We start from the raw sequence: 19,529 nt of genomic DNA, 5'->3' as shown, positions 1-19,529 counted from the left end.
TAGCTAGTGAGTCATTCAGCGCGTGCCTTCCTTCGTAGAGACGTTCAGTGATTGGGCACCAGGATGTGTAGCGAGGTGGGCGGAGCTAACACCCAGAAGAGTCCCGCCCTCTCACTAGACCAATCCTGGCTCTGCATGGAAAAAAAAAAAAAAATTTGACCTGGTCCCTTGATGTGGCTCGTCAGCCCCCCTCCAAAGCGTCACCTCGACCAATCAGATGGCTCCAGAGAGCAGCGCCAACCGAGGGATTCACCAGCCGATCCCCCCGACCAGCACGGCGACGATGTTGACCCATGCAGACGCAGTGCTGACAACCTCCCCCGCGCCAACCACCAGCCCCATCACCACCTCTCCCATCCCCATCCCCACCACCACCACCACCTCCACTCCCACCACCTCCTCCATCACCTCCACCACCACCACACCCACTCCCACCACCGCCACCTCCACCACCACCACACCCACTCCCACCACCACCACCACCACCTCCACTCCCACCACCTCCTCCACCACCTCCACCACCACCACACCCACTCCCACCACCGCCACATCCACCACCACCTCCACTCCCACCACAACCACCTCCACTCCAACCGCCACAAGCCCTTCGCCAGGTAAGCTAGGCTGGGTGGGGGGGGGGGGGGGGGGGGGTCAGACCCCGTTGGTCTAACCCAACCCGTAACCCGACCTGGGACTTCACGCCTTCACTGAATGGTCTTTGTGAAAGAAGCACCTGCTAAATGACTGAATAGTGACTGTACATAGACATACAGTATGTGTCCGTAGTGTACATAGATATATGCTACGTGACTGTACATAGACATACAGCAGGGATGCCAGGGTGAAATTGGTCAGGGGGCCAGATTTTTTTCAAGAGAGACCTCAGGGGGCCGGATTACACTTTCGGACTGAAAAGGCCTGAAAAGGCCAAACACTGCCTCAACACATGGATAGGTAGGCTATTTTAAATTATGCTTGAAAAAAATTCGTTTGGTTCCGGTTTCCGACCGACCCTGTCAATATATGTGCGACCCAAATTATTTTATGAGCTTTATATTAAAAAAAATATATATATTTAATGCAAACTATGATTACATTTTTGTACAGCACCTCTTCATTCTGTACAAGGATGAGCGATTTTTCTCGTTTTTAAATGAAAACAACCTACCTATCATTCGCTGGCGCTGGAAAAAATAAAATAAAAAAATAAAATAAATTCCCTACCTACCCATGACCTCAACTGACAACCAACAGGAACCAAACTTTTTTTTTTTTAGGCCTAGACATCAAAAATAAATTGCATTGGCCACAAAATAGCCTCACAATGAGGCCTACAATTACATAGTCTAAAGCAGGAGACAGCTCCCCTCTAACTGTGTGTTCACACCAAACGCGAAATTTTTCGCCCGTTCGCGTTGTCGCCGAAGTTTTGTCGCGCCACACATCATAATCTGTCGCTGTGCAAGTTCTGTCGAATTTGTCGCGCCACAACAAGATAACCACCATTGCATGTCTCTACCTTTTGTGGAAGAGGGAGAGACGTCGGAGGACCCGACGCAGTATATTCATAATATTGTAATGACCACGGAAGAGGCAGTGAATGAATATGTATTGAATAGACAGAGATTTATTAGATAGGCCTACCTAATAAACCGTTGGAACACACAAGACCGGAAACATAGCAACGCCGGTAAACAAACTCCGAGAAGCCCAATCCCTATGAGAGCTCCCCGCGCTACGGCCATCAGGAGGCGCACAGAGCTTTTGGCCGTGATATTATATATACAATTATAGTATATTATATACTATTATATATAGAGCTCCGGGAGTCGCAAACGGCAACATTCACTTTCTCCTCCATGCTGCAGTTCACCCCGGACTGCACTGCACTGAGTTTGACGGTTGAACGCTGATTGGCTGTTACGTTACACATGTGACTCAGTGGCCACGCTGTTGAACGCTGATTGGCTGTCATCACGCGAAATTCGCGTCAAAGTTCAAATATTTGAACTCGAGCAAATTTTTCGCGCGACAAATTCTCGTGAACGCGCTCGCCTGTGCACGGCAAAAGTGTGGCGCGACAAATCAAAACTTGTCGCCCGTTTTCTCTCGCGAAAAATTCGCCCAAAACGCGTCTATACGTTCACTTTGTATGGGATCCTGTCGCCCTGTCGCGTTTGGTGTGAACACACAGTAAGAACTTAACATTTTCCTATCCATGCAAGTAGCCTACATTTATAAATGAGAAATGCAACAAAATAGACTAGGTGCCAACAAAACACATTTCCTATTAATAATACAAGTGTAAACTGTTAATTACTTTTATTTTATTTATTGAAGGCTTGCACGGGTGAACTAGGCGATCGCCTAGGGCGGCAAATGCGTTGGGGGCGGCAAAAGTGTTGGGGCCTTAATTGATGAATACATTTTAATGAAACAAGCGTGTTTTCTAAACACGTTTCGAAATGGAATGGAGAATGGGGGATGAACAGTTATTGAATCGTAACAGACCAGCAGCAGTAACAGACCAACTGACGGATAAAAAAAAAAAAAAAGAAAAAAAAAAAAAATATATATATACATATATTCTCCCCTTATCACCCGCGGGCCAGATGTGATATACAGTCGGGCTGTGTCCGGCCCCCTGGCCGTAACCCTGGCATCCCTGACATACAGTATGTGTCTGTATATAGATATACAATACGTGACTCGATAGAAAGATATACACTACGTGTCGTTATATAGACATACACTACATGACTGTATATATAGATATGCGCTACGTGACTGTATATAAATATACGGTGCGTTTCTGTACATAGCTATAGATATACGTTACATGTCTATTGGTATATATAGATATACACTAAGTATCTGTATATACAGTGTTTCCCCTACCATTGTTCAGGCCTGGCGGGCCGCCAGGCCAACGAGCGCCCCCGCCAGGCCAACAACCGGCCAAAAAAAAAAAAAAAATTAAAAAATTAAAAAAAATTAAAAAATTAAAAATAAAATGCGGTGTCGCGCGTGCGCAGATGATGCCCCATCATAACGGACAATCTGACAGCATTCAGGTATATCATCTTAAGCATGGCACCACCAAAAATTGTATTGTAAATAAAATTAGTTTATTGTTAATAACGTGTTTATTGAATCATTATCAACTTGCGATGGCTAAGCAAGTGTTTTATATGGAAATAACCAACAAATACTCTAGCATCCCGTGAAAAATGTATAACAAATCACACTATCAGCTCTTACCACCGGGCCTAAAAAAAATTCTAGGGGAAACACTGATATAGATACATATACACGTCTTTATAGATATACGCTAAGTCACTGTATATTGATATACGGTACGTGACTTTAAATAGATATATGGTGCATAACTGTATATAGCTTTGTTACGTGACTGTACAGATATAGATATATGCTATGTGTCTGTATATACGTAGATGTACACGTAATATCACACACACACATGCACACACTCACATTGCATGTGGATAAGGTTTATTGGGGGTTTAGACCTATAAAATTTAAGAATGTGAGTCTTGTGTATGACTCCATGAAGTTCAGAGTGAGTCTTATGTATGACTCCATGAAGTTCAGACTGAGTCTTATGTATGACTCCATGAAGTTCAGAGTCAGTCTTATGTATGACTCCATGACGTTAAGAGTGAGCGCTAAATAAATTCAATGAATTATTATTATTATTTACACTACGTTTCTATAATATATATATATATATACACAGGTGCTGGTCAAATTATTAGAATATCATGAAAAAGTTGATTTATTTCAGTAATTATATTCAGAACGTGAAACTTACATATTATATCAATTCATTACACACAGAGTGATATATTTGAAATGTTTATTTCTTTTAATTTGGATGATTAGTACTGACAATTACTGAAAATCCCAAATTCAGTATCTCAGAAAATTAGAATATTAGTTACGACTAGTACAAAAAATGATTTTTTAGAAATGTGGGCCAACTGAAAAGTATGAACATGGAAAGTTTCAGCATGTATGGCAATCAATACTTAGTTGCAGCTCCTTTTGCCTGAATTGCTGCAGCAATACGGCGTGGCATGGAGTCGACCAGTCTGTTGCACTCCTCAGGTGTTATGAGAGCCCAGGTTGCTTTAATAGTGGCCTTCAGCTCTTCAGCATTGTTGGGTCTGGCATCTCGCATCTTCCGCTTCACAATACCCCATAGGTTTTCTATGGGGTTAAGGTCAGGTGAGTTTGCAGGCCAATCAAGAAGAGGGATACCATGGTCCTTAAACCAGGTACTGGTAGATTTGGCACTGTGTGCAGGTGCCAAGTCATGTTGGAAAATGAAATCGTCACCTCCATAAAGTTGGTCCGTGGCAGGCAGCATAAAGTGTTCTAAAACTTCCTGGTAGACTGCTGCATTGACCCTGGACCTCAGGAAACACAGTGGACCAACAGCAGCAGATGACATGGCACCCCAGACCATTACTGACTGTGGAAATTTTACACTGGACTTCAGGCAACGTGGATTCTGTGCCTCTCCTGTCTTCCTCCAGACTCTGGGACCTTGATTTCCAAAGGAGATACAAAATTTACTTTCATCTGAAAACATAACTTTGGACCACTCAGCAGCAGTCCAGTCCTTTTTGTCTTGAGCCCAGGCGAGACGCTTTTGACGTTGTCTCTTATTCAAGAGTGGCTTTACACGAGGAATGCGACAGCTGAAGCCCATATCTTGCATACGTCGGTGTGTGGTGCTTCTTGAAGCACTGACTCCAGCTACAGTCCACTCTTTGTGGATCTCCCCCACATTTTTGAATCGGTTTTGTTTGACAATCCTCACCAGGGCGCGTTTATCCCTCTTGCTTGTACACTCTTTTCTACCACATCTTTTTCTTCCCTTCGCCTCTCTATTAATGTGCTTGGACACAGAGCTCTGGGAACATCCAACCTCTTTGGCAATGACCTTTTGTGTCTTGCCCTCCTTCTTTAAAGTATCAATGGTCATCTTTTGGACAGTTGTCAAGTCAGCAGTCTTCCCCATGATTGTGTGTCATACAGAATCAAAACGAGAGACCATTTAAAGGCTTTTCCAGGTGTTTTGAGTTAGTTAGCTAATTAGAGTGTGGCACCAGGTGTCTTCAATATCTGACCTTTTCACCATATTCTAATTTTCTGAGATGTTGAATTTAGGGTTTTCATTGGTTGTCAGCTATAATCATCTTCTTTTTGGCAAAAAACACTTATAATGTATCAGTCTGTTTGGAATGAATGTATACATTCTACAGGTTTGACTTTCTGAATGGAATTAATGAAATAAATCAACTTTTTCATGATATTCTAATAATATGACCAGCACCTGTGTGTGTGTGTGTGTATATATATATATATATATATATATATATATATATATATATATATATATATATATACATGCTATGTGTCTGTATATTGATATACGGTACGTGACTGTATATAGATATACATTAAGTTACTGTACTGATATAGATATACACTACATGTCGGTATCTAGATATACACTGTGTGTCTATATATATATATATATAGATCTACGCTATGTGTCTGTATATAAAGAGATATTAACATGGGTGATGGTGATGGTGACGGGCATGGCGTTCTCCGCTGATTCTGATTCCTTATGAACCGACAGCAGCGGTCCCCAGGCCGGATGAAGGCACTCCAGGGGCCCAAGGCGTTCCGAGTTCTGGAGCGGCAGTCCCAAGTAAGACCCAGTGGCTCTTTGATATTCTACGAATTAAACAAACAGAATGAAGGGGGCACTTGTACCAAACTGTGTCTCACCGACTCGTTTCTCTCGAAACGATTTGAAAAGCACGTAGAAAATTATATTTAAGTATATATTTAAAGATAAATAAGGCGGTACGCCTTAATCCAGGGCTAACTGAAATCGCATTTGCGTTTTGGTGTTCGGTTCGGACACATTCTGCCCTTGGAATCCAGCTGAACCAGATTCCATGCTGCCTGCTGAGGAAAGTTGTGTGCATGTGTGTGCGTGGGCGTGTGTGCAATCCATAGTCCTGAAAGTTGTTTCCCGTAGACATTGCTTAACCGTTTCCTTGTCCTGAGATACGTCATTGGAACTATTGGAAGACCATCAGGAAATTTAGACAATTAATAACTCCACCGGATGTCCCCCATGCATTTGATGATTTATTGTTTCTACAGCGGGATTAGGCCTAGCAGCCTTAATACTCATCAGCGCTATTCTGGGATTTTCCTTCTGCTGCTGGAGACGGTAAAACACCCCTCTTCACAATGTCTGGGAGCACGCCATTTTGTTTTTGAAGTCACTCCGAAATACACAATATTTTCAAACTTTGACATTTTTTAATTTTCACTTTAAATTAACAGATCAAATCAATTGTATATTTATTATAGCTTTTTAAATATTTTAACTCATTGAATCTTTATTTTTTTTTACTTCCTTCCACAGGAAAAGGAGCGCGAACTGTCCCACCGGAAGCGCCGAGCCGACGCCCCCCGAAGAGATGCCTTTGAACCCCACAAACCCTCCGCCTCCCTCCGGCTCGGCCCCGCCCGGACCCCCTTCGTAGCATCGCCGCCGCCGCGGAAACCGCCAAACGTACACGGAGTCATGCAACGCAGAGCTTGATCGTAATCCGTCTGATATCAGAGACTCACCGTGGAATGATATCAGAGGAGGCGTGGGGCTGAGAGAGAGAGAGAGAGAGAGAGAGAGAGAGAGAGAGAGAGAGAGAGAGAGAGAGAGAGAGAGAGAGAGAGAGAGAGAGAGAGATAATCCAAAACGGATGTTTTTTGAGAGAGTGAATGAGTGAGTGAGGAAGAAAGGGAGAGAGAGAGTGCGAGTGAGTGAGTGAGTGAGTGAGTGAGTGAGTGAGTGAGTGAGTGAGTGAGAGAGTGAGAGAGAGAGAGAGAGAGAGAGAGAGAGAGAGAGAGAGAGAGAGAGAGAGAGATAATCCAAAACGGATGTTTTTTGAGAGAGTGAATGAGTGAGTGAGGAAGAAAGGGAGAGAGAGAGTGCGAGTGAGTGAGTGAGAGAGTGAGAGAGAGAGTCTTGGATCGGAGGCGGAGAAGAGACGCCCCCACATCAATCATGCGGGCGCCTACACCATGGGGCGCTGGCGAGAGTGAACAAGCAGGGAGGCAAGCGCAGACCGCAGAGACATACCGGCAGTCAACCGAGCAAGATTCTGCCTTCTCTCTCGATCGCCTTCATGGATAAGAAATCCCAAAGATTATGCAAATTGTTGCTTTTTTTTTTTCTTCTTTTGCCCTGGTGGTGCAATGTGAGCACAGGATATAGACGGTGGATGTCCTCCCATAGGCTCCAAGAGACATTAAGGCCGAAGGGACAGAGGTTATAATCCTGATCAGTGACGATGGCGAACACACGGGTCATTGAACTGCATTGGACTGGTTGCTGGTGTAAACGTCAACAGTGGCTGCCAAAACAAAACACAGCCAATTGGCTGATCTGCACGGCGTTGTACTTCCTGCCACACAAAACTATCCCTTTTTGTTTCCAAATGGAGTTCGTCGGTTGGACGACAGCTCTCGCGAACCACGACAGCTGCCGTGGGTCACGAGAGCTTTCGTAACCAAGAGCACCCGTCGTCCATTTTGGTCCCCCCCCCCCCCCCCCCCCACCACTCAGCTCAGCTCAGGGATTCCCGCTCTCTAGCTCAGGAACGGGGAGCAGAATCCACTGAAGTGAGACACGGCAGCTGTGGTGAAATGTGAACTGTAGCGATGGACTCTGATCCCGGGAGAGGACAAGGCATTGCCCCCAAGCCTGCAAGGCCATGGATTTATTGTTTTGTGCTTTACTGGCGTCCAGCCAATGGGAAATGTCCTTAATTCACATGCAAAGTTAAGTTGAACGCCATTGAGGACAGGTCATTGGATACTCACAGTGGGCGAAAACATCAGTCATTTGGAGTCTATTCAGAGTCAGGGAGTTGTTTTTATAATCCTTTCTAATGATATATTTTTTATATGGGTCAATGAATCTTGTATGAGGCGCACAATGGGGGCGATATTTACAAGATGAACTCAATAAAAGAGTTTGTACACATTATTTTTTTATTTTATTTGGTCCGGTAACAGTCTCTAGGGCATAGGTAAAACACACACACACACACACACACGTTCTTCCAACAGTTCACCACATCTGTATCCACACCCCATACATAAAAAATGACCTAAATATGGTCGGCGGAAGGAACAAAGAAAAACCAATCCGCTGAGTGTGTGTGCGTTGTGAGTGGCTGTGTGTTTGTCTGTGCATTGTGATTGGCTATGTGTGCGTTGTGAGTGTCTGTGTCTGTGTGTGTTGTGATTGGCTATGTGTGTGTGTGTGTGCGCATTAGAAGAGCAGCAGCATCATGTTGATGGGCAGGTCCTGACGTTCCGGGTTGGCGGGGGCCGGCAGGGCCTGGTCTGACATGAGGAATGCTACGGGGCCCACGCGCTTCCAAACACACCGCTCACACAGAGGGCCTCCAGGGGACAACCCGTCCATCTGGATGGGGGGGGGGGGGAAGAAAGAGAGAGAGACAGAGACAGAGAGAGAGAGAGAGGGAAAAAGTTTAACAAAAAAGAGACTAAACACTCGCCGCGCTCGGTAATCCTCTCGGTAAACATTAATCATAATACTTAAAATAACCCATTTTATTTATACAGCGCCATTAAGATATTAGAAAAACCTTACTAGGACACAAAAACGAAGTGCAAACAAAAAACTGAGTCAAACATTTTAACAACAATAGAGTGTGTGAGAACGAGACAGAAGCAATGTAGGAGAAGACAACTCTCCAAGCATTAGCTCAACGACTCGGCGGAAGAATCCCAAACTCATCGGTCATCGAGGGGTAATCAAATTCTAAATGTTTATTGACACTAATAGTAAATCCGCCTTGGGAATTCAGGAGATCTTGGCTTCAGCTTCCCTAATAATGTATAATGTATGCTTCTTCAGTGTTTCAAAACCTTATTGGCCCTTCGCCTCGTTTTCTGCTTCTGCATCCACGCACAGTTTTCACCCTATGACTATCTGGCGTTGATGATTAATGTTTAGTTAAAAAAAACTAAAAAAGGGATCCAGTTTGTATTAACAGGAAGTCAATAAGATCCTGAGAAAGTCTACGAGAAAAAAAGAACGGTTTGCTAAAATGAAAAAATCGAAACTCTCGAGCTAGGGTCACCCATTTCTTGCGACCCCGTATGCAAATCAGGGAAGCTCGAGTGGGGTCACGACCCGCAGGTTGGGAACCCCCGCACTAGTCTCAAGCGCCTCACACAAAACATGCCAACACATGTATCAGACTTATTCTTCCCTCTGTAAACCACAGCGATGGTGTTTGCATCCCACACAAAACGTATATCAATATCTGCTGAACTTAATCGCACTCTTGGTTACAAATGATAAAAGGCATTCAGTTTGTAGAAACAGTAAGGAGATAGGATCCTGACCTAGCCCAAATAAAAACATGCCACCACATGCATCACATTCTGCCCTCAGTAAACCATAGAAAGGGTGTTTGCATCCCCGCACAAATCTAAAACCAACAGCTGAAGCAGGAACTCGATAAGATCTCGAGAAAGCCTTTGAGAATAACAAAGGTTTGCTAAAATGGATCACCAAAACACTAAAGCCATCTCGTGCGAAACCCATACACGAATCAGGGGTTGTTGTGATGGAAAATGTTACGTTTTCTTTTATGAACTTAGGCTTTGTTTACTATTCTGTGTACGGCCTTGACGCCCTGCTCTTCTTCAGGGTTGTCCGAAATGTTAACCTTCGTGTTTTGTGTGATGTATATCTACTATATAGCTATATACAGTAAATTTAATTTATTATTATTATTATTATTATTATTATTATCTGTTTTCACACCCCGTTAAGCTCGCTGCCTCTTGTTGGTTTGGGCCCGTTCTCTAGACCCCCTGGGGAGCGTTGAGGAGCAAAGGGTTCCATCTGATAAGGCATGGCCGCGACCCCCTCTATGACATGCCGAGGAGCTTCAATCGATAGATTACCATCAGGTTAACATCTTTCCTCAGGGGGACAGCTTTCCTCATGAACCCGACAGAAGTGTATAAGAACTCCTGCCTTTAGCCATGCAGTGGACTTCTCCTTGGGAACCTTAAGAGTGACCCAGGGCAAACTCCCATCTGAGGCCTCAGATTATGCATCGTCTGCCTAATCTATTGTTTGTTGATGTTGTTGTGAGCTATCGTTGTTCCGTTGTTTTTACATATATATTTTGTACAAATATATATGACCATATATGTCCGCAAGTAGCTTTTTGAGATTGGAAATCTCATCTGCCTTTGGTCGCAATATCTACTTTAGGAATTGCCACGACATTGTACACAGCTTTAAACGTCATTGTCATTTGGTCCGGTAACAGAATCTAGGGCATAGTTATAACTTGCACGCACGCACGCACGCACGCACGCACGCACGCACACACAGGAACGTACGAATCTCATGGGGCGCTTGCTCATGGTGAAGGCAGCGTCGGCGGAGACGCGATGCAGACACTGAGCCACGGAGCAGCGAGGGGGGAGGCCGTCTGGCAGGGCGGGGCCGGGCAGCTGCGGCCTCAGGAAGTACTCCTGCGGAAAGCCAAGCGGTGGACAGGAAGTGTGCAGATGGCGAAAGATAAGGAGGTTTGGTTGGTTAATGTGCACTCAGGTCACCCGAGGACACGAGAGTTGGAGTTGGTGGAAAAAAAAAGAAAGAAAAAAATGTTGTTGTTGCACGAAAATTAGACTCCCTGAATTCTAGCAAGCGTTTAGTGCGTGTGCGTGTGTGTGCATGTGTTAACGCGCACACATCCAGGCTAGAACAAACTGCTGTAGCACAAGACCCTGAGTAAGTGGGTGAGAGAGTGAGAGACAGAGTGAGAGTGAGAGGCTAAGTGTGAATGTGTGAGAGAGAGAGTGAAACAGTGAGAGACAGATAGTGAGAGTGAGAGACAGAGTGAGAGTGAGAGTGAGTGAGGGAGGGAGAGACAGAGTGATAGTGAGGGAGAGAGTGAGGGAGTGAGAGACAGAGAGTGAGAGACAGAATGAGAGACAGAGAGTGAGAGTGAGAGACAGAGAGTGAGAGTGAGAGACAGAGACAGAGAGTGAGAGTGAGAGACAGAGAGTGAGAGTGAGGGAGTGAGAGGAAGACGTACCCCGGCCTGGGTAAGAATGTTCCGGATGTTCCGGGTCAGGATCAGTGTGCTCCTGGCCCGCGTCACCGCCACGTACAGCAGGTTCCACTCATCCGGGGGGGTGTCCCCTGGGGGGGGGGGGGCGGGGGGAGAGACACGGTCACCGACGACAACGGCTAGCAACAGGGGGTTGACGGTTCCATTCCCTGTCCGAGCCTCAAGGCCTCTCGCTGGCCGTGTGAACTCACCCCAAAACGACAACTACAACAACAACACGCTAAACAAACCCGCTCCACGAGTCTACAAGAAACACGTCGGCTTCCCACAGGAAGATAAACTGCCGAGCCCGTGGTTGATCCATTAATCCCCTGGGTTTAATCAGAGCACTACCAGAGAACTCCCTGACGAGGGCTGAAAATATCATCAGAACAGGAAGGGTTAGCCTGGAGCTAGGGATGTGAGCCATTCACCACAGGAACAGCGGGGCAGAACAGTTAAAAAGGGGAAATGAGTGGGACAGGATCACTTCCCCAAAACCATGCGTTGACCATGCCTTGTGACGTCTACACTCAACATTGCCGGGTGTGCGCCCGCACACTCCTTGGGCCCGGTTGGATTGTTCAGAGGCTGTTGTTTAACAGTGCATTCACAGCACAATTGAAATGTGTCGCCTGTTCGCATGGTCGCCATGTCGTCGAATTTGTGAGTTTACTCGCAGGGTTTGGTTTGTGCAAGTTTGATCACGCAATTCTACTGGCGCGAGTGTAGGAGGAGAGGCTTCCTTTTGCGACCCCGAGAAGCCGACGCAGTTCTTTAGGATTCATAATATCATCCGCAGGCAGAAATGATGTATACGCATGCATGCATACATACATAAATAGTTTGACAGCTATGCAGCCACAATTGTTATGCTTTGTATTTGAATAATTTATTATAATTCGACAAATACCACACACACACACACACACACACACACACACACACACACACACACACACACACACACACACACACACACACACACACACACACACACACACACACACACACACACACACACAAGTTAAGTCACCCATGCTAAAGTTGACTAAAAAGAGGAATAAAAAAATCATCTTTTGGAATCTTAATTGATCTTAATGCCTTATTTTCACTATTTTCTTTGTGAATGAATAATGTATTGTGAATAAATAGATGTTCTGGCCTTTAAAATCTGCCTGCCTCTATGGAATTTAACATAGGGGTGTCTATACTGAAGAACATTTATTTAGAGCTACCTCCCACACAAGAGCAATGTAATAATTTGTTTTTATTACATGCCTTGTGACGTGGCGTTTGATTGGTACATTTCGGCTGCGCATGTATTTTTGGAATTTTAAATTGCTGCAATAAATGATGTTGTTGTTGACTTCTAACATGTCTATATCTTTGCTGATTAAATCTAGCAGTAGTCTATGAGTAATATATATGCGGTAACCACTGTTTTTGGTTACCGGTTATTTCGCCAGCTGGACATTCCGTGGCATTGGATGCGTTTTAATGAAACACAGCCAATACACGGAATGTCCGCTGGTGACGCCACTGAGGCTATAGTAGGCTAACGATGCTCTTAGCATCCTACGAGCACCCCTGGAGTCCTCGTTAGCTACGAGCGTTTTCACGACGTTCGTTAACCAACGATGCTTTCGGGAAACTGTGTGAAAACTGTACAATGCTCGTACGACGCACTTCACGATCCACTTAGGCTAACGATGCTTTCGGGAAACGGACAAACAAATGCAGCCAATCACATGACTGCAGTGAATGGGTTTTTAGATTGTCGGTGCCGTTAAGGTAGCATTAATAATCGTTTACTGCTTTAACGGCACCGACAATCCCAAAACCCAGTCGAAACTAGATGGAAAAAGTGTGTAGTTCAGAACGTGTCGCAGCTTTTACTTCTTCGCCACCTACAGATTGTTATGTACGATCATTAAAAAAAAACCATGTTATTTCCCGTAGACATGTGACCGAGGAAACCTGGAGGCTGGACTTATTCTTCAGAGGTTTTTTTTATGTTGATTTCAGCTCAGGTTTTAACACAATGCAAACTCACATACCTTAGAGAAGCTCAAAGACACGAGCGTAAACACCACCTTGATCAAATGGTTTTACTATTTTTTTAATGAACAGAACACAGCAAGTGAAGGTCAACAGAACACTGTCAGACACCAAACACTGCAACACAGGAGCCCCACAGGGTTGCGGTTGCATCACCGACACTGTTCACGTTGTACACCAACGGTTGTAGGACTGTGCACCCTAACAACTATATGGGGAAATTTGCAGACAATACCATGCTCCTGAGCCTTCTACACAAGGATATGGACCCCTCTGTGTACCAGGATGAGATAGACCTATTTATTAAGTGGTGTGACACCAACCATCTTATTCTAAATGTGACAAAAACACAGGAAATGGTTTTTGATCCGAGGCAAGTGACTGACCATGAGCCAGTGGTCATCAAATATCAGGAAATCACCCAGGTATCCTCATACTAGTCAAGTATTTAGGGGTTCATATTGATAATCTTCTCTGCTGGAAGACACATATTGACAACCTGTGCAATAGACTGCAACAGAGGCTATACTTTGTGCGAAGATTAAGATTGTACGGCGTAAGCAGCCACATCATGTTGATTTTCTACCGTGCCATTGTAGAGAGCATCATTTGATATGGGATCAACTCATGGTTTGGCAACCTAACCGTTAGGCTAAAAAGCAAACTGGCCGGCATGCACAAAAGAGCAATGAAAATCGTAGGGAGGAAAGAATATGAGCCTACACAGAGAATCTATGAGCAGGCAGTTAGGAAAAAAGCAAAGAAAATAATTTCCAACTCCCAACACCCACTCGTCAAATATGAAACCCTGCCATCAGGGAGGAGACTGTGGGCCGCTATGAAAATCTAACTGCCTTAAATTATCATTTGTCCCAGCCTTAAGCACATAGCACTTTAGAACTAAGCACTTTAGCAAATAGCACTCTATCTATAAGCTGACAAAACAATTGAAATAGAATAATGTGCAATAAATATGTTAGCACTTAAGCACATAGCACTTTAGAAGCTGACAAAACAATTGAAATAGAATAATGTGCAATAAATATGTTAGCACTTAAGCACATAGCACTTTAGAAGCTGACAAAACAATTGAAATAGAATAATGTGCAATAAATATGTTAGCACTTAATGCCCTGTTTACACCTACCCGATAGTGGGCCCCGATGGTGCCCGATGGCTAAATCAGCAGCTATCGTTATAACATCGGCAAATAGCGTGGTTGCATCGGGAAACGCCGTTACTCTTCCCGGGAACATCGTTAGACAACGGGAAGAAATGCTCAATGATCGGGCAACAACGGGCAACATCGGCAAAGAACGAACATGTTTGTTAATTTTGGGTCTATCGGGGTAGAATCGGTTACCAGGTGTTGCTATGGGCTAATCGGCTATAATCGGGAATAGAACGGGAGTATAACGTAAGACATCGCAAATCGTTCGGGAATTTTCCTGGGCACATCGGCTATATTCGTTAATCTTCCGCGCTTTATCGTGTTTTATCGTCTTTATATCGGCAACCTCAACACACGAAAGACCCTCGAGAACCCTAGACAAATAACGATTGTGAGTGACCATTGTGTTAAGGAAGACCCTCAATCTGCCACTTGGGTATAAATAGGGGGTGATGGATGTCCTACTTTTATAATTACAGGGTACTTCGCCCATTTAGAACCGGCGTTCTATTATTATAAAATCGCTATTGTAATATAAATAAATATATAAATAAATATCAGTCTAAACCAGTCTCCCCTTTGCCTTCTCCCGAAATGACACCAAACGCGTCATTTGACGTGTTTGGCGTCATTCGAAATGACGTCAAATGACGCCAAACGCACTTCGGGTGTCTTCCCTGGCATAAATCGTTATGTTATCGTTATAACATCGGGTATGTGTAAATGCTACCCCGATAAATTGACCCGATCATACATTTTTAGCCCGATGTCACCCGAATCACCCCGACTTCCACATCGGTGGTCCATCGGCCATTAGCGGCCATTAGCGGCATGGTGTAAACGGGGCATAAGCACATAGCACTTTAGAACTAAGCACTTTAGCAAATAGCACTCTATCTATAAGTTATCGTGCAATAAACACTTGTACTTTATCCCCATACTGTACATTTCTATGCTATACAGCAAGGTGCAATTTAAGTCTAACAAGCTCCATCTTCTCGATGTTAAAATGTTGGTTTGTCTGGTTGCATTTGTGTCTGTGGTTGTGTTTCTTTTCTGTTGTACTATGTGTGTGTCAAGAAAGCAATGATGCACTGTGCCCAAGACAAATTTCCCCACAGGCACAATAAAGTTGAACCTTGACCTTGACCTTGAGGTCAGGACTGCAGTCATGTGATTGGCTGAAAACGAGGGCGGCATCTGTTTGGCTACAGAGAGTTCCTTGTTGAAAAAAATGCATTTGTGAATCCAGCCACGTCAGGAGAGTCTCAAAAATCCACATATAAATACAGACCAGTTCACACACAAATGCAAACAAGTTCACAAATGAAAAGCGCTGGTAAATTCAAGTTTAACAGTTTGTATGTAAATGTAACAACGTCCAAATACATTTTTGATGAAAATTGAAAATATTTTTTTAATTCATATATTTATGGATTTACATGTATTTAAAACAAGACACATTTGTGTGTGGATCAGAAATGTGTTTGTGAAACTTATTTATGTGTATGAATTTATTTGATATTTATACATACCGATATCCATTTGCGTTTGCATTGAAATGTATTTGTGAGAAGAGAAATTTGTGAATCCTTCTCTGTGCATTCATTATTAATGAGACTGTTTTGACCCCATAATGGTGGGCTGTTACTTACTGATGATTATTTGATGATAATTCAGCATTATTGCAAATCCGGATGCAATTAATAGTTTGAAATATTCACCAAAAAGAAAGAAAAATAAAAATTGTTATTCTGATTGCTGTATTTGACCCTATATGAATATATTAATTAATTAATTAATTGTGAGGCCCTAGCGATTCTTCTGTTGGGCTTGCAAGTTTGACAGCTTTGCAGCCATAATTGTTATGTTTTGTATTTGAATAATTTATTATAATTCAACAAATACTTGTTGGTTTTACACATTTTCTTACTAGGGCTACATTTTCCATTTTGGGCAAGAATATTTTCCTATTGCAAGTAAAACATAACTTAAAAAGCTTAATGTCAAGGCATGCATGCATACATACATACAATGCATACATACGTATGTATGTCATTCTGAATTTATAAGAGACAGTTAAACAATTTTGGACAGTTCCCTGCGCGCCGTGCTAGGTAAATAAATGGAGAGAGAAACAGATCCTCCAAAGATATAATTCTGTTTCAGTCTTTTGGTGTATTATTTTTTGCCATATTTTAACAGGCCCATCCAGTTTTCTGGAGGTCCACCCGCAATCAAAATCCTGGCACCGCTAGTGACCCAAACACACACACACACACACACACACACACACACACACACACACACACACACACACACACACACACACACACACACACACACACACACACACACACACACACACACACACACACACACACACACGCGTTAGCACTCACACCAGTTGAAGCCCGACAACTGGGTCAGGTGGTGTCGTGAGCAGGGGATCCGTGCGAAGTCGTCGCACACCATCACCGTGTTGAACTCCAGACCCTTCGCCTTGTGGACCGTGCTCAAGATGAAGTCTGTGGAGAGAGAGGAAAACACACACACACACACACACACACACACACACACACACACACACACACACACACACACACACACACACACACACACACACACACACACACACACACACACACACACACACACACACACACACACACACACACGTCACGGTAGGCGGTAATCTTTGTATTGTAACATTCCCAAAACACACAAAATCCCGAGTGCGAGTGCGAGCGTGTTTCTAGCATGCATGCGCTCCCAACAGAGATTATGCGTGCATGCTTGCACACATGCATGCAAGTACACGTGCACGCACACATACACACACACCCAGGTGCAAACGTGAATGCACTCATGCACTGGTATGCACAGGTATGCATGTATGTTAATTTGCATGTATGTACGTATGCACATAACTTACATACGTATGTATGCATGGATGTTAATGGTACGGAATCATGTATGCACACGCAGCCCCCCCCCCCTCCCCCCAGCCCCTCCCCTCGCGGGCCTCACCGGCCTGACTGCCGTCGTCGCGGTGACAGGCCCGTAGGCGGCCCACCAGCTCAGGGACGCGTTGGGAGTGCTTCTCAACCACGGCCAGCTTGGCCTCCAGCTCGCCATCCTCCGACTGCAGCGCGTACGCCTGCAGGCCGTGGTAGCTGCCGAACGACCGGATGAAGGGGTCCTTGATGTCTGAACGGGAGAGTTACAGGGGGGAGTGACATTGGGGCTGCTCCATTATGGAAGGAAATCCTAGTCACGGTTATTTTGGTCATTATTGAAATCACGATTAGTCAAACGATTATGTTATTGAGTTTGAAAACATCATGTGTTTATTCAGCGTGTCTCTCTCGAAAACACTTAACTGAGAAAAAAAAAATACACAAAATGGTCGAATAGAAAATGTTCAAATCAAATATAATGTTCAGATATGTATCCAGCTGAACTTTCTATAAAACATTTGTAAAATACAAAACAAAAAAAAAACTGATTACATTAGTTTAGTGATCGTTTGACGCTAAAATCTTAATCGCGATCAAAATTCGATGAATTGCCCCAGCCCTAGGTGACATTACCCCACCAGGTGCGAGTGCCATTAGTCGTTACAAGCCGTTTGAAAACCCGCCCTTTTGTCTGTGACTTGGTGACATCAAAAGAGCTCAGAGCGCGCTGCTACTATGGAAGAAATTAATGATTATATATTATGGTAAACCATGATTATTATTAGGCCTAAATATCTAATGGTAGAAAACATCTGAAACGCCTCTGGATTCTAATCCAAGGCTTAACACGTTGCCAGGGAGTCTGGGGTCAGAGCGTAAGTTAGAACCCCCCCAGAAGCCAGAGGCTATGGGGTCAATGCGTGTTGACCTCAGCCTGGCGTTTAAGATTAGCGTTGTTGGCCACTTGCTTAAAGGAATCTATGACTGAATGGCCGTGGGCGGACACCCCAAACAAGAAACAGCTTTTTATGTTTGGATAAAAAGGACGCCGGAATCTGTTGACCGGCAGGGCTTTGCAAACTACTCAGCTTTGTTGTTGCCTTTTTAACGATAAAGTGTTTTTGTCATACTTGCTCCGGACCCCTCGATTTCTTTTGCTCTCTTAGTTAGTCAAAGTGATAGAACTCGGTTATTTTCCACCACTCTACCGTACCGCGCTGTTCTAACCAGCAAGGTTAGGGCGCTTTACAATATTGCCAAAATTCACCCATTCATGCACACATTCAACCATGCAAGGAGCACTCGGGATGCGTGTCCTCCTAGAAGCAGGCTGGATAGATGGACGTTAGGGCCATAGGAGGAAAGAACATAGTAGCCAAGTCAAATAAGTTAAGGTTTTTTCGCATTTTTGTACCTATATTAATCTATATACTGTCCCCTCCAATCGTTTTGGAACAGTGAGGCCAATTCCTTTATATTTGCTGTAGACTGAAAACATTTGGTTTGACACCAAAACATGAATATGAGACAAGAGATACACATTTCAGCTTTTATTTCCAGGTATTTACATCTGGATCCGATAAATAACTTGGAAGATAGCATTATTTGTAAAGGGTCGCCACATTTTTAGGGGAGCAAAAGTATTGGAACATGTGACAGACAGGTGTGTTTTGTTGCCCAGGTGTGTCCTATTACATTGATGATTTCAAACAATAAATAGCGCTGAATGTCTATGCTTAGTTTCAGATTTGGGTTTTGCCTGTGCAGACTATAATTATTATAGTTAGGTGTAACCAACATGAAAACCAGAGAGCTGTCTGGGTTAAAAAGAAGCAATTGTGAAGCTGAGAGAAGATGGAAAATCCATCAGAGCCATTGCACAAATATTGGCAATAGCCAGTAAAACCATTTGGAATGTAATGAAGAAAGAAACCACTGGTGTACTAAGTAACAGATATGGAACAGGTAGACCAAGGAAAACAACCGCAGTTGACGACAAACATTGTGAGAGCTGTAAAGAAAGACCCTAAAACAACTGTTGTTGGCATCAGCAACAACCTCCAGAGGGCAGGAGTGAAGGTATCATTATCTACTGTTGGCAGAAGACTT

The 19,529-nt window shown here is 43.9% G+C and overlaps 2 protein-coding genes across 4 annotated transcripts in view; one reads left to right on the top strand and one right to left on the bottom strand.

The window, feature by feature from the left end:
• The window catches only part of il15ra (interleukin 15 receptor subunit alpha), a 12,034-nt gene extending 5,253 nt beyond the window's left edge, over positions 1-6,781 (top strand). Inside the window, exons 4-6 of one of the 2 annotated variants that reach the window (XM_030355341.1) lie at positions 5,678-5,746; positions 6,211-6,280; positions 6,479-6,781. In XM_030355341.1, coding sequence (XP_030211201.1) covers positions 5,678-5,746; positions 6,211-6,280; positions 6,479-6,599 — 260 coding nt within the window. In that variant the 3' untranslated portion in view covers positions 6,600-6,781. Of the gene's footprint in view, positions 1-5,674; positions 5,747-6,210; positions 6,281-6,478 lie in introns of both variants that reach the window. The other variant, XM_030355340.1, reaches the window with a different exon arrangement.
• A 497-nt stretch (positions 6,782-7,278) lies between these two features.
• Positions 7,279-19,529, bottom strand: part of fbxo18 (F-box DNA helicase 1) — a 35,856-nt gene continuing 23,605 nt past the window's right edge. Inside the window, exons 17-21 of one of the 2 annotated variants that reach the window (XM_030355272.1) lie at positions 17,491-17,670; positions 16,863-16,988; positions 11,214-11,320; positions 10,513-10,647; positions 7,279-8,548 (exon numbers count right to left, since the gene is read on the bottom strand). In XM_030355272.1, the coding sequence (XP_030211132.1) occupies positions 8,393-8,548; positions 10,513-10,647; positions 11,214-11,320; positions 16,863-16,988; positions 17,491-17,670 (704 nt within the window). In that variant the 3' untranslated portion in view covers positions 7,279-8,392. The remainder of the gene's footprint in view (positions 8,549-10,512; positions 10,648-11,213; positions 11,321-16,862; positions 16,989-17,490; positions 17,671-19,529) is intronic. The other variant, XM_030355273.1, reaches the window with a different exon arrangement.

The sequence above is a fragment of the Gadus morhua genome, chromosome 4 (genome assembly GCF_902167405.1).
Source record: "Gadus morhua chromosome 4, gadMor3.0, whole genome shotgun sequence".
NCBI classification, from domain to species: Eukaryota; Metazoa; Chordata; class Actinopteri; order Gadiformes; family Gadidae; genus Gadus; species Gadus morhua.
Note: the sequence above shows the minus strand (reverse complement) of the source record. Positions and strands in the feature narration are given on the sequence as shown.